This window comes from Polyodon spathula, chromosome 2 (genome assembly GCF_017654505.1).
Source record: "Polyodon spathula isolate WHYD16114869_AA chromosome 2, ASM1765450v1, whole genome shotgun sequence".
Classification (NCBI taxonomy): domain Eukaryota; kingdom Metazoa; phylum Chordata; class Actinopteri; order Acipenseriformes; family Polyodontidae; genus Polyodon; species Polyodon spathula.
In genome coordinates this window covers 54767967-54780459 of record NC_054535.1, presented here as the reverse complement: position 1 = coordinate 54780459, position 12493 = coordinate 54767967, and the positions used below count along the sequence as shown (strand labels likewise).

General features: G+C 36.1%; 1 protein-coding gene across 3 annotated transcripts in view; it reads left to right on the top strand.

The window, feature by feature from the left end:
- LOC121298395 (microtubule-associated tumor suppressor 1 homolog A-like) overlaps positions 1-12493 on the top strand; it is a 75755-nt gene that overhangs the window by 39631 nt on the left and 23631 nt on the right. For all 3 annotated transcript variants that reach the window (XM_041225515.1, XM_041225523.1, XM_041225506.1), the window contains exon 7: positions 11976-12196. In XM_041225515.1, coding sequence (XP_041081449.1) covers positions 11976-12196 — 221 coding nt within the window. The remainder of the gene's footprint in view (positions 1-11975; positions 12197-12493) is intronic.

Here is a 12493-nt window from a genome sequence, read left to right as displayed (position 1 = left end):
ATCCAAAACATGTAAAAAATGTATGTTATGGAATTTCTATGAACTGTGATTGCTCTGTGTTAATAATTTCCCCCAAATTGCACAATCAATTTTTTACGGAAACTTTCGGAAAATGTAAAAAAATTAAGTAAATGGTCAGGAAGGGGGGTTGAGGGTGGGCTTTGGGGGGCCGCACCTTGGGAACCCCTGCTTTTAATAGATCTGAATTTAAAGTATGCACTGATTTAAAGTATGTTTATTGCTATGGCATTTCTTGATGCCCTCGGTAGCTTTTACAAGCAAGCAATGACTGTTTCCCGTGAGCTGCTCATTCCAACCAGGAATTCATGCATGAAGAGCATAAAACAAGTTTAAAAAGGTTTAGAAAATAAGGGTTTTTATTCTTACTCTAGCGAGTTTTTACTTTTCAGTAAGATACAATCATATTCCCCCATTTAGTTATTTTGCTGTATAGATTTATGCTTTGCATGATTTTTGTGCAGTGTGGCCTAATAGCAACTAGACATTTGTAGCGATTTTTTAAATAGTTTTCTTCATCTGAACTGAGCAGCAGTCGAATCCATTCAGCTGTGTGGAATGATCGGAGTGTGAGTTCCATTTTTAAAGCCTTTGAAGATCTGCAATTAAATTAAAATGGGAATGACTGTAGCCAAACATTTTGTGCACTCCATATACCACAGGGTGGTTATAAAATCACTTGTCTACTCTGCTGCTTTTTTTGAAAAACGAAGGACATCCTTTTACACAACAGCAGTATAGTGACCCCCCCTGCCCCCATTTTTTCCTTGAAATTTTATTTTGAAGTGTGTGTTTTTGTGTTTTTTTTTTTTTTTTATATTGACATTTACGTTCATTAGGAACTGCTTTGTTAGTTATGCATGCTACTAATATGCAGGATTTCCTTTTTAACTGATCTCATTTTCTGAAAATGAGTGGGCGTAATGTCAACTCCTGCTATGACAAAAGGCCTGGCTGTTTCATCAATGACTACATTGAGATATCCGTAAAAGACTATGTAGGCATCGTGTGAATAAGCATTTTCAAACAAGTCCTTTTATCATTGAATTTATTCTCCTCTATTGTTCAATGATGCATTGCCCTTTTGAGGATACAGATGATACTGTGTGTGCATTGTTACTGTAATAACTGCCTGTGCTTTGTAAAACTTTAGCTAAGATTATCGGTAGTTTTGTGTATGAAGTGGATTACACTGTGTGGCACAAAGTGAAATGAAGAAAATGTAGGAACCTTTTTATTGATCATTAATACGTGTAACAAAACCTGAGAAATCGCAAAACAAGCCTCCAGTAGGTAATTGTAATCAAGCACTTTAACCACTGGACGAAACTGCAACATCATTGCGTTTTTAGTTTTCTATTGCTTATGACAAGAATATTATGTAGTTTGTGTGTTTTTGTTATGTGCAGTTTTGTGATTGTACAATAGTCCTCTGTTGGGAATGAAAACATGACTTGAACCAAAGGGGAGTATACATGCCAGGCCGCCCTCTTTTTAAATCTATTTCAGTTGCCTACAGCCATTTTGATTATTCTGTAATTCTGAATTATTCCAAACTCTTGCCTTCCTCTAAGAATGGCACACTGTTTGTAAATGGAGACTGATTGATATATCCATGAGGTAGATGCATTTTTTTTTTTTTTTTTTTTTTTTGCTGCATGAGCATTTCTTCACATCCTGTGAAAACAAACGTCTACTCGAGATATAATTTAAAATGCAACTAGAATGAGCATCTCTCGTTTCTCACACTATTGGTAGTACTCTACCTTTTTGGGTAATTTGGGTTTCCATGTAGTGTGTGTTTCTTTTAAGCAGAGAAATGCTTCTTCCAGATGCCAGAGATCTCATTATTAATAATATGGGACAGTATATTTAAATGTTTGTCTGTTTTTTGGCCTTTTTTATATGTGCTACTTTAATATGAATTGCATCTTATTGCTAACGGACAAAGTCTAGGCGTAAAGAAATCTGCTATTCGATGACCAATCGAAGATAAGTGTAAGGGATTTAAAAATTTCTTTCTATTTATTAAAGGGACACATTTTATTTGTTTTACTTTGTAGTAACTTCTGTATTCTTCTATAACTTTGCTTATAAAACAACTAAATACGGCAATGTTTTGAAACATTAGTATTTGTTTTTTAAACACTGAAGAGGTCTCTCAACCCTTCATACTGTCTGCTTATATTTTCCTACTTGTTAATTGTCAATTTGCATGTCTTTAACGCAAGAAGGCGATTCAACCACCCTTTTAAGTCCTTACTAACTCTTTTGGTCGCGCACTTACTGTAGTTTAAGGAATGTGTGTGTACATCATATTCTCATGACAACGGAGAGAGAATTTGGATTTTCTAACAGCATAAACCCTGCCTTTTTGTTACTCGTATCAATTATGTGAAATTACTTTATATAAAATGCACCTTGATTTTTTTTTTTTTTTTTTTTTTTTTTTTGTTTTTTAAAAGGGTCAATTTGATCCATGCAGAGGAGGAAAAATACATATCCAGTGGAGGAGCATTACTTTGGAGTTAACATTTCTTGGTTCCATCCTATTAAATACATTTACTCTTGTGGGGTGTATTTTGTATATGTATTTTTCCATGCTTAAACATATAATTCAGCTGGGGGGGGGGAGACTATTTTGTAAAACAATAATCCATAAATTATTCCATTAATATTTTAAAGCCTTTGGCACCATCTGGTTCTAAGCAAAGTCAGTAATGCTGTCGAGGACTGATCCTCCTTTTGGGATTATTCGTAAATTTAAACGGACAATCTTGTGCAATGCCAGTTGTTGTCTTTTATTTCTGCTATACAGCAATAACACAAGGTTACCCCCACATCCACTGACGTTTGGTTTAAAAAAAAAAAATACATTAAATTCACTCCAGCTACAAAGACCACCCACTCCACTCCCCCTTTTAAACAGCCAGCATCACCCAAGTGTCGCATAATGTATTATGAGCACAGTAATGCACTTCAGAGACCAGCGTTGTTGGTTTGTGAATCAGTAAAAGGAGGATTTAATGTCATGATTAGCGTTTTTGCTTTTGTCACATCTGTCAGGAGCAGCACTCCCAAAGTGAGCTTCTGCTGAATTAATTCAGGGCAGAAAGGACAGTTGTAATGGAGTGAAATCATCGTTGCTATTTCTTTTTAACACGGAGCTATTTGTGCCATCATCCTCCCACTCCTTTTGGATTCCAAAACAGACTGTCTAGACGTTGCTAGACCATGTGTTAAGTACAAACCTGCACAGCATGTGGTAGTTTTAGGTTTGTTTGGTGTGGTTTTTTTTTTTTTTTTTTTTTTTTTTTTGGATCATCTCTGTTTGATTGGAGCAATGTTATGGTCTCCAAAATTTTCCCTCTCCAACATCCATGTGAAACTAACTGCAAAAGGGTTGCTACGTAACCTCCAGCTTCTGTCAGGATGCAAGAAAAGCACTGTCGTCTTCCAGACAGGTTTGTACTGCACAGCTGATGACCCCATGTTATTGTCTAGTGGTACAGAAGATCTTGATCACTTTGGGTACTGGTACTCTGTCACAATTTCTTTTCACAGAAGGAAATTTATTATTTTGAATATGGCTCTCCACCTAAAATATCAGATGTGGACTTTATTGTTTGCGATTTGTGTTTTTTTAACATATAATTTTTTTAATTTTTTTGGTAGTTGCTATTTCGATAAGCAAAGCTAATGTTAATATAATATAAAAAAATGACAGAATTGTGGATATAAGATGATGCATACTGTTTGTCCCTTAAAGAACCCAGTATACTAACTTCTGTGTGAGGAGACTGGTATAATTAAGTAAACAGTGTTATCTGAAACATCAAAGCTATAAGTAGTTTTACTAGAGTTTTTGATTTTATAAAGCATTTTAGAATGTGTCCGGGGGCTATAAAGGGGGGCTATAAAGTGGTCGTTAAAGAAAAAGTAGGATTGCCGTTGACAACAGTTTTAATATTGTCCCTTTGTCTCTTGTGGACCATTGTTCTGTCGCTTTCATTTAATGGAAATCTGCCATTTAAACCAACCAAGGCAGTTGAAGTATGAAGTCACAAACCAGTCTTGACCCCATCTAGTTTATTGGATTGGACATTGTTGTCTTGGTAGCATGCATCCTCTTCAGGAGTGGAACTAAGCGCTTCACCTTTTTGTGTTCATTTGATATCCAATGCACTGTTTATTGCTTCATTACCCCCCCCCCCCCCCCCCTTTTTTTTTTTTTTAAAACCAGCTTATTGGAACATTGGTTGTTTTCCTTGTTTTATGGTGGCGGTCTATAGCATCTGTATTGTCCGGTACTACATTTACCGGACTTTGAGAATTTTATTTTAGCATGGTGTGTTATACTTTTTTTTTTTTGGGGGGGGGGGGGGGGGTGTTCAAATGAGAAAACACTCCTGATACAAAATAAATGAAATCAGTGTATAGCCAATAAACGCCAGAGAAACACCGGGAATGGTTACTCAATTCACATTGACTTTAAAACGAGATAAAAACCAAGTTGCAAATTTTGGAAATGTGTGTTTTAAAAAAGTCTACACACAAACCCCAGTAGAATATGCCTGTGAGCGTAAGGATTTCATTTGTAGAAGACTATCAAGGAAAGGAGGTACAACTTTAAGTATGCAAGTACTGTCCAGTTAATATACATATTGACAGGGGGGAAAAAAGTAACCAAAAACAATCCTTTTCATACAGTAAATAAGTGAAATCCCTGGGGGGGGGGAACACTATTTGCATAACTCTTAGCTAAAAATAAGCATCAAAAAATGTAATAAACGAAAAACAGACGCTCTAGTTCTACTACTACAATGTAACATTGTGCTAAAATTGCATATAGACAGTACAGCTTCATACATGTTATACTATTTGGTTGGATTTGGGGCATATGTTGGGGTATGTCATCTTTTAGGGTCTGTCCAAAAGTATCCACGCTAATTGCAATGAAAATGTACACTATCATTGACGCCTTGGTATAATCGCATGCAATCCTGCATGTGTATGGCTTAATTCTGTAACCTGGGTGACTAATGCATGCTACAAGTCGCAAGATGTTGTATGACAGTATAGCAAATTTATGTTCTGAACAACATGAAGAGTAGTACCTGACCTCCAACAACTGGTAGTATGCAATACATGTATGGTTCAAAGTAGTATAGTTAGTACTGTGGATTTGGATGGTTTAACTTTTCATAGCTGTCCTGCCTCAGTCCAGCCTCCACACTTTGACTTAACAAACAACACGCAGAGAAAGAAGTCTGTGCTTCCTTTCTTCATGCAACACTCAGGACTGAACCACTATCTAAACGACTGTCTGTTTGAGTATATGGCTCAACACAGCCTTAACCAAAAACATACTGCTGTAAAATCATATTACAAATAAATTGTACTGTATTGTAGGAATAATTGGTGTTTTAGTTACCTGATTTTAAAGAGAATTCATTAACGTGTAATGTGTGATATTAATCCCCTTTCACACCGGCATGATTTACCTGGGCAGGACCCGGTGTCATGCGAGTCAGATATGTGATTTCGCACTGCTTTTGATAAAGCAGGGTTAACATGGGTGACAGACGCAAGTAAACAATACGTGTATCAATGCCCCAGAAGCAGCTTGTTACAAATGCTTCTATCCAAGCTTCTCTGGACTGAACAGTCGGCACAAATGTTTCTTCATCCCTGCTGCAATGTGGCTCATGGTGTGTCTTGAGCAACACAAATATGGCTAAACAGAAACGTTGCTTGCGGAAATGAGGCCTTGCAGGCTTAGCTGTTTGTTACAGTGTTGGCTTACGAATGGCCATCATGCATTTTGTCTCGCACAACCCACATCCTGAGGTGGGTCGCTGGGACCCAGGTATGTGGTTTCACACTTTGCGGGATTGTGACCCGGTTACCCAGTTCCCAGGTCTGGACCCAGGTAGGAGTGGCAGTATGAAAGGGGCTTTAGTTACAAACTACGAACTAAAATAAAAATTATTTTATCAAAAGTTAATGAGTAAAATAAATCAACACAATCTCAGTAGGCAATAATAATAATTGGGTAATAGCTCTGCTTCAATGTATATAGCAATCATATGTGAAAGATAGCATAAATTGCCTAATTTGTCTTATGTAACAACTAATAGTCAAGTGAGCAATTTATATGAATATGTAAGTAGGTTAACTGTTGGAGTAAATGAGTTTGTAAATATAAATTCAATGAATTCCAATTAATGGAATATTATAGAATTGTAATCAATTCTTTAACAATCTGTTAATTTAGATATCCTTTTAATTAGAACCACAGCACAAACATTAACATCTGTTTTAATTAATTAGCAATCCAGTTGATTTTTTTTTTTCTGACTGTATTGAATTATTTAGGGTGTTTTTATCAATGTTCTTTGCAGCTGGGCGTTCCAGTTTTTATCTGCGGCTGTTCATTTCTCTGATTTGATGTTGGGCTCTTCTGATTAGACCCGAATCTAAAATCTGTAAGAAGTCTGGTATATTGCACCTTTGTATTTTGAAGGTGATATTTCAGTTTGAATGTTTGTTTTTTGTTGAATCTTTAATCAAGAATCATGTTGCTTATTCACCACTCAAATATGCATTACCATTTTAATTTATTTTAAAATTGAAATCTGGACTTATTGTCAGGTGTTTTCTGGCAATTCCCAGGCAGGCTACATTTTGCAATCCTGCATTCTCTAGCTGTCAAGTTGTAATCTTACTCTATGTATGTGACCTGAAAATCGCAACACTCTCTCTCTCTCTCTCTCTCTCTCTCTCTCTCTCTCTCTCTCTCTCTCTCTCTCTCTCTCTCTCTCTCTCTCTCTCTCTCTCTCTCTCTCTTATATATATATATAGAAGATATACTATATATATATAATATAGATATATATATATATATATATATATATATATATATTATATATATATATTTATAGATTATTTTTTAACACATTAATGTGTATACAGTATTTGTCAAATGTGTAATTCACACTGCCATTCTCTAGGGGTGCTGTTGAGGACAGGAACCTGTTGTCTCCATTTTATTTACCTGTGTTCAATACGTGTTTTTGTTTATGCCAAAAACGTGGAAAGTAAAAACATGTATGTAGAATCTGTCTTTGCTGGATGATGACCTTTTATCTAGTCAGTCATTTCTCTTTAGTGATGAAAGAAGTAATCCGTCTATAAACCACCCTCCAGGTCTAAAGGTCCTGAGCTAGCCAACAAACTAGCATTGTGGATTGATCACACTAGGTCACATTTTCTCAGATCGATTAGAAAATTATCTTAGTCTAACGGCACAATTGTTTAACAGCCTGAAAACAAGGCCATATATTGGTGGTTACTTAGGGCTTCAGAAATGAATACAGTACATCAAGTAATTGTATACTGTTGGGTATGATTGATACAAATGTGTAGTATTTAAATTCTGTGAGTATATGTATTTGTGTTGATCTCTAAAACAAATCACTATATTGAATAATGTAATTACAAATGCTTTTTGAGGCTAGAAAAAAAAAAAATCACACCACCAGAGGGTGCACAAACAAGCAAATGGCACACACTTACGTGTGAATGTACACACACAACAACAATTATAACAAATTGACAAGCTTTTACAGCAACACCACCTTTTAAAGTTTTGGAGATGTTGCAGACCAACACACCAGACACCTATGTACCTCCATTGAACTATTCTGCATATCGGTGTAGTAAAGCCCTGGACAGAAATCAACACTCTGTTATCATTCTTTCCATGGGGACATTTCACACTTTCCTATCTGACAGCTTTAATAGCAGATGAGAACCATTGTATGTGTTTTTTAGTCTAAGGATCTTTGCAGTCAGTAGTAGGGAAAAAATAATCAATAACTTGGTAATTACTTGCATTTTTTTGTTTTGTCTTGTTTTTGTTTCAAGTTCAGTATATAATTACATAAAAATATTAAGCCATGCTGTGCAAGGGGATTGATAAATGGAATATTTTGAAGGGTTGAAATATTACTCTAACTTAAAACATTGCGAGGAATGCAAGCCCAGGTATCTATCAGCTTCTCTTTTTTTTTTTTTTTTTTTTTTTCAGTAATGTGGAACTGCCTTTTAGGGTCAGCTTTTTTTCCCCTTTTTGAAAGGTGTTTCTTTATGAAATGAAATCGCCCAAATCATTTTACTTGGGTCCAGCATAGGTTATGGACAGCTGATATTTATAGGGAACTCTGTAAAACCCTTGATATTTTGCTCAGGCTCATATTAGTTCAATGTTAACCCAAATCTAAATAGTTGGCTATGGCCAAAAGGCAGCAAGAAACCAATCGCGGTCCAAATCTGCTTGTAAATGTACTGTGATTAAAATCTCACATTATCCATTATAGAAGCTGCATTTGGCTAGAGCTGGGGTTTTCAACCGGGGGTATTTCGAAGGGTCACAGGGGGCACACAGGACGACTCGGAAATGCACAAATAAAAATTTAAAGTAAAAGAAAATGATTATCTTGATTTTGTTAACAGTATTCTGTATTATCTGTAAACCATTGTGCATTAATATCCAATTTGTTTAGCAGCTCATTGAAGTGGGGGTGGGGACACACTCTTACGTCCACACTTTTCTACCTGTACGCACGCCTGAGTTCAATTGAGTGGTTTCCCACTCTAAGGGTAGGTGGAGCAGTTATCTAGCAGTTCTGCCTATGGAGAGCGCTCTGTGCTGCTCATTTTCACTTTTTGCTGTTTTCAGCTTGCCGTATAATTGAACACTAATCAATGAAGCGTAATATTTCAGCATTAAGTATACATGCTCCAGTAAACAAATTATAATCGCAATACTCCTACTTTTTGACAGAGTTTGTTTTATTTATTGGGTGCGGCTGCATTTTTAGTAACAGCAATAGCAGCTGGTTGAAATGGATACATTTCTTACTGAAGAGAAACAAAGTACAGGAAATGCAACAGTTATACCAAAACCCTTTTGGATAATTTGTTGGCTTTTAATAAAGTGTCAAGTTGGTTTTATCTTTGGTTAATATTCTTGGTATTTGTAAACTATATTAAATGGCACACAATTGTGCTGCAATGGGAAGTTAAATGGTAATGTGAAACATTTACAGTGCAGACTTTTGTGTTTATAATCTTTCTATTCAGCAAAGTTAATTGGCGTGTTTCCAAAGCGATTCACAAATACTATCTTTTAATTCTGTGCATCCAACGACATGTAACTTAAGTTAAGAATTAAGCTTACTGTTTGGTATTCTGTCCTAAACCAACAGTTTGTCAGCCCCAAACTATTGACATACATTTTTATATATTAAACAAATGGGGGGGGGGGGGAGGGGGGAGTAATGTGTTAATAAAATTATTCTGCCTTTTATTACAACTGTGGTACCTTTCAGTGGAGTGAAAATTGTAAAGGGGTACTCCAGACAGAATGGGTGCAGCTTTCAAAATAAGGTTAAACCCCTGATCTACAGAATATCATCCCAAGACCATTAGAAAAGCAACTGTACTTTTCAGCAGAGAAATCCTTGCTGTGTTCTAACAGCGCAGTTTTTTTAGGTGATAAAGGGCCAGCAGTTACTGGGCTGCATTCCGTAAGTTGCACTGATCTGTCAGTGATTTATTATTCTCCTAGTGGATTGCTCCTTTTTAAAAAAAACATTTACATAACTGCAGGAAGAATGTTTTTGTTTTTATGAAACCTGGCAGATATTGCAATGTGAGGTAATCATTTTGGATGGGTAGAATGTTGTCATTTTTGGAAGACTGAAAAGTTAAATGAATTGCTGTTGACTGTTCTTGAGCAGCACCTTCTCTTCAGAAAATCCTAAATCCATTTTAGGTTTTAATATTCCAATAACCCTTGTACCTGTTTGTTGATTGGTTCAAAGTGAACTGTCGCCATAAGTAAACAGGTGTCTACAGTGTATTGTAATACACTGGTATTTTTATATATTTGTCTAGTTATATGACATGAGTACTTGGCACATTTTTGTAAAAATAATGCTTTCAATTATGGTGGTGGTGGTGGTGGTGGGGGGGGGGGGGGGGGCGGCAAAGCATTTTCATGTCCACCAGTGTGGTGTGTGGGTTTTCTTTATTCTTTTAAAAAAAAAAAAAAAAAAATACCATTGGTTAAATGTATATTATTGAAGCACATACTAGTTCAAATATGTTTGGCAAGTAATATGGTGCTGTTTAACTAGTGGGTGGCCACCACCAACTGTAATGATTTAGTTCCGGCAATTCTAAAGTCTGTCTATTCTTCACATCCTTAACTACTGTATGTACTGTATGATATAATTGTTTATATTTTTACTTAAGGGGAAAGTGTCACACATTTTAGTCAGATAAGGTTAAGTATTCAACTTTTTTTTATGGAATTAAATAAAAAGCTATTATACATTTCAGAAGTTTTGTTTAAAGTATTTCATATGTATTGTAATTTAAAGAACTTATTTGCACCACTTTTTTTGGTACTGTAGTCAAGATTGAGGAATTAATACACTAAATTCATCATGCTTGTACAACAGCCTGACTCTTCTGGCAGTGTCTACTAGAAGGGCTGGAATGTATAAGAGCGGCAAAGGTACACCATGTAACGATTTGTTTATTTAGCCATGTGTGCCTCGTTTTATTTTGCTGATTTTTTTTTTTAACTGCTGTTGAAACATACAAATAACTGCATGCTTGTTGCAGACGGAAAGGGCAGTTGTAACTTGATTATTGTAGACCAACTCAAGATTAGGCCATTTTGTGTTGTAAAGGTAAATCAATAATTTAAACAGGCCAGTTTAAAATACATTTATTTTGGTGAATAGTTTTAATGCTGTGAATGCAACGTTGAGTGGGGGGTTCACATTAGTCGTGTGTGTGCAGTGTTGTGTTTTTTTTTTTTTTTTTTTAACACTGACAGTCACGCTGTAACAGAGTGAACAATCTTGCACATTTTCTTAACTCCACCGTGCAGCTCGGAGGTAAGCTCTTTCAAGTCAGTGGGGTTTGCGGGCCTCCAGATCATTTAGTTCTAAAAGAAAATTTGTAGTGCAAACCAAGTTTGCTTTTCTTTTAAGAGCACAATACAGACTATAGAAAGGCACTCAAATGTGTGACATTTTCATTAAACTGGTATAACGGTTCATACATGTTGCGCTTGACGATGTGAAGGGAATTTACCATATTGCTCACTGCATGTCGTTTATATCAAAGTGCAATGTTCCCAGGTTCAAGACGGTGCAAACGACACCACCTGCTGTTAACACTAGAATTCTACTTCTGACCTTTTTATGTGGTTTGGGAGCAGGTTGTATTTGTTATTTCTTTGTGGAGGTATAGGATATGTATTCTTACAGTATGCCACTATAAAATGGGGTGTATGCTTGATTTTAAATATTGCATTCTAACCTTTTATTTATGTATGCTAAATGTTACTTAAGTTTCACAGTCTCTGTTTTTAATGTCTTAAATTCATTTTTTTTAAATTGCATTTGTAAGACACTGGTTTTTGTGTTCCATTTGACCTGCAATTTTGATTAATGTATCTGCTCATTTAATGGTACTATTTCCATTGTGGTTTTTGTGGTATTTTATAAAGCCAAATCAAAACCACTGTGACAAGACTGCTAAAATGAGGCACACTGACAGCAACACCCATAGAGTATTCAGTGAGGAAATTGATATAATGGCCTTCACTGGCTAGGAAACTAAGCTTTTATGTTGGTCCTAAGTGTTCAGTAAATCCTCTTAAAGCTTTAAGCATTGCTGGGCTTCAGCTGTGTTGCATATCTTAATGAAGTTACTGAATTCAGCTGATATGGGAACTCTTCGCATGGCTTATTGGGTGCTGTGGTAAGGGTGCTGGAGTAATAGGTTTCAGATCGAAAACCCAGAGTCTTGGGTTTCGCAGTGTGTTTGAAAGATGCTGAATGTTGTAACAGTAAATGGATGTTCTCTTGCAGTGGACAAGAACAAGCTGAAGACAAGCCCCAGGAGCCGGCCGCCTCGATCACAGACCCAGCCTGATCTGCTGCCAACCGAGAACACGGCCCTTGGCCTAGCACATTACAAAACACAGTGCGAGAAGAAAAACGAATGCATTCAGCAGTTCAAGAAGTTACTAGCCACCAGCAACCATAGGTTTGAGGCCATCACTGTGGTGGTGCAGCATATTTTGGCAGAGGTAAGTCAAATATTATGCTGCCTTGTAGCTAAATATTAAAGCAGACCTAAATAAATGTTTCTTCTATCCGTTTGTGTGCTTATTGGCTGTGAATGTACATTTTTGTTTTGGAAGTGTTCTTAAAGGTGTTGAAAATAAATTCTAAAATACCACAATTTTTAAAAGGAAAAAAAGCATTCAGTAATATCAGCTTTAGTTAATTATTTCATGTACCAGAAATGTTTTGCATGTTGTCAACATTGTGTTACCTCTGTTAGAAATCAGTGTACATTTTTCTGGGATTGTTTTTGTTTATTT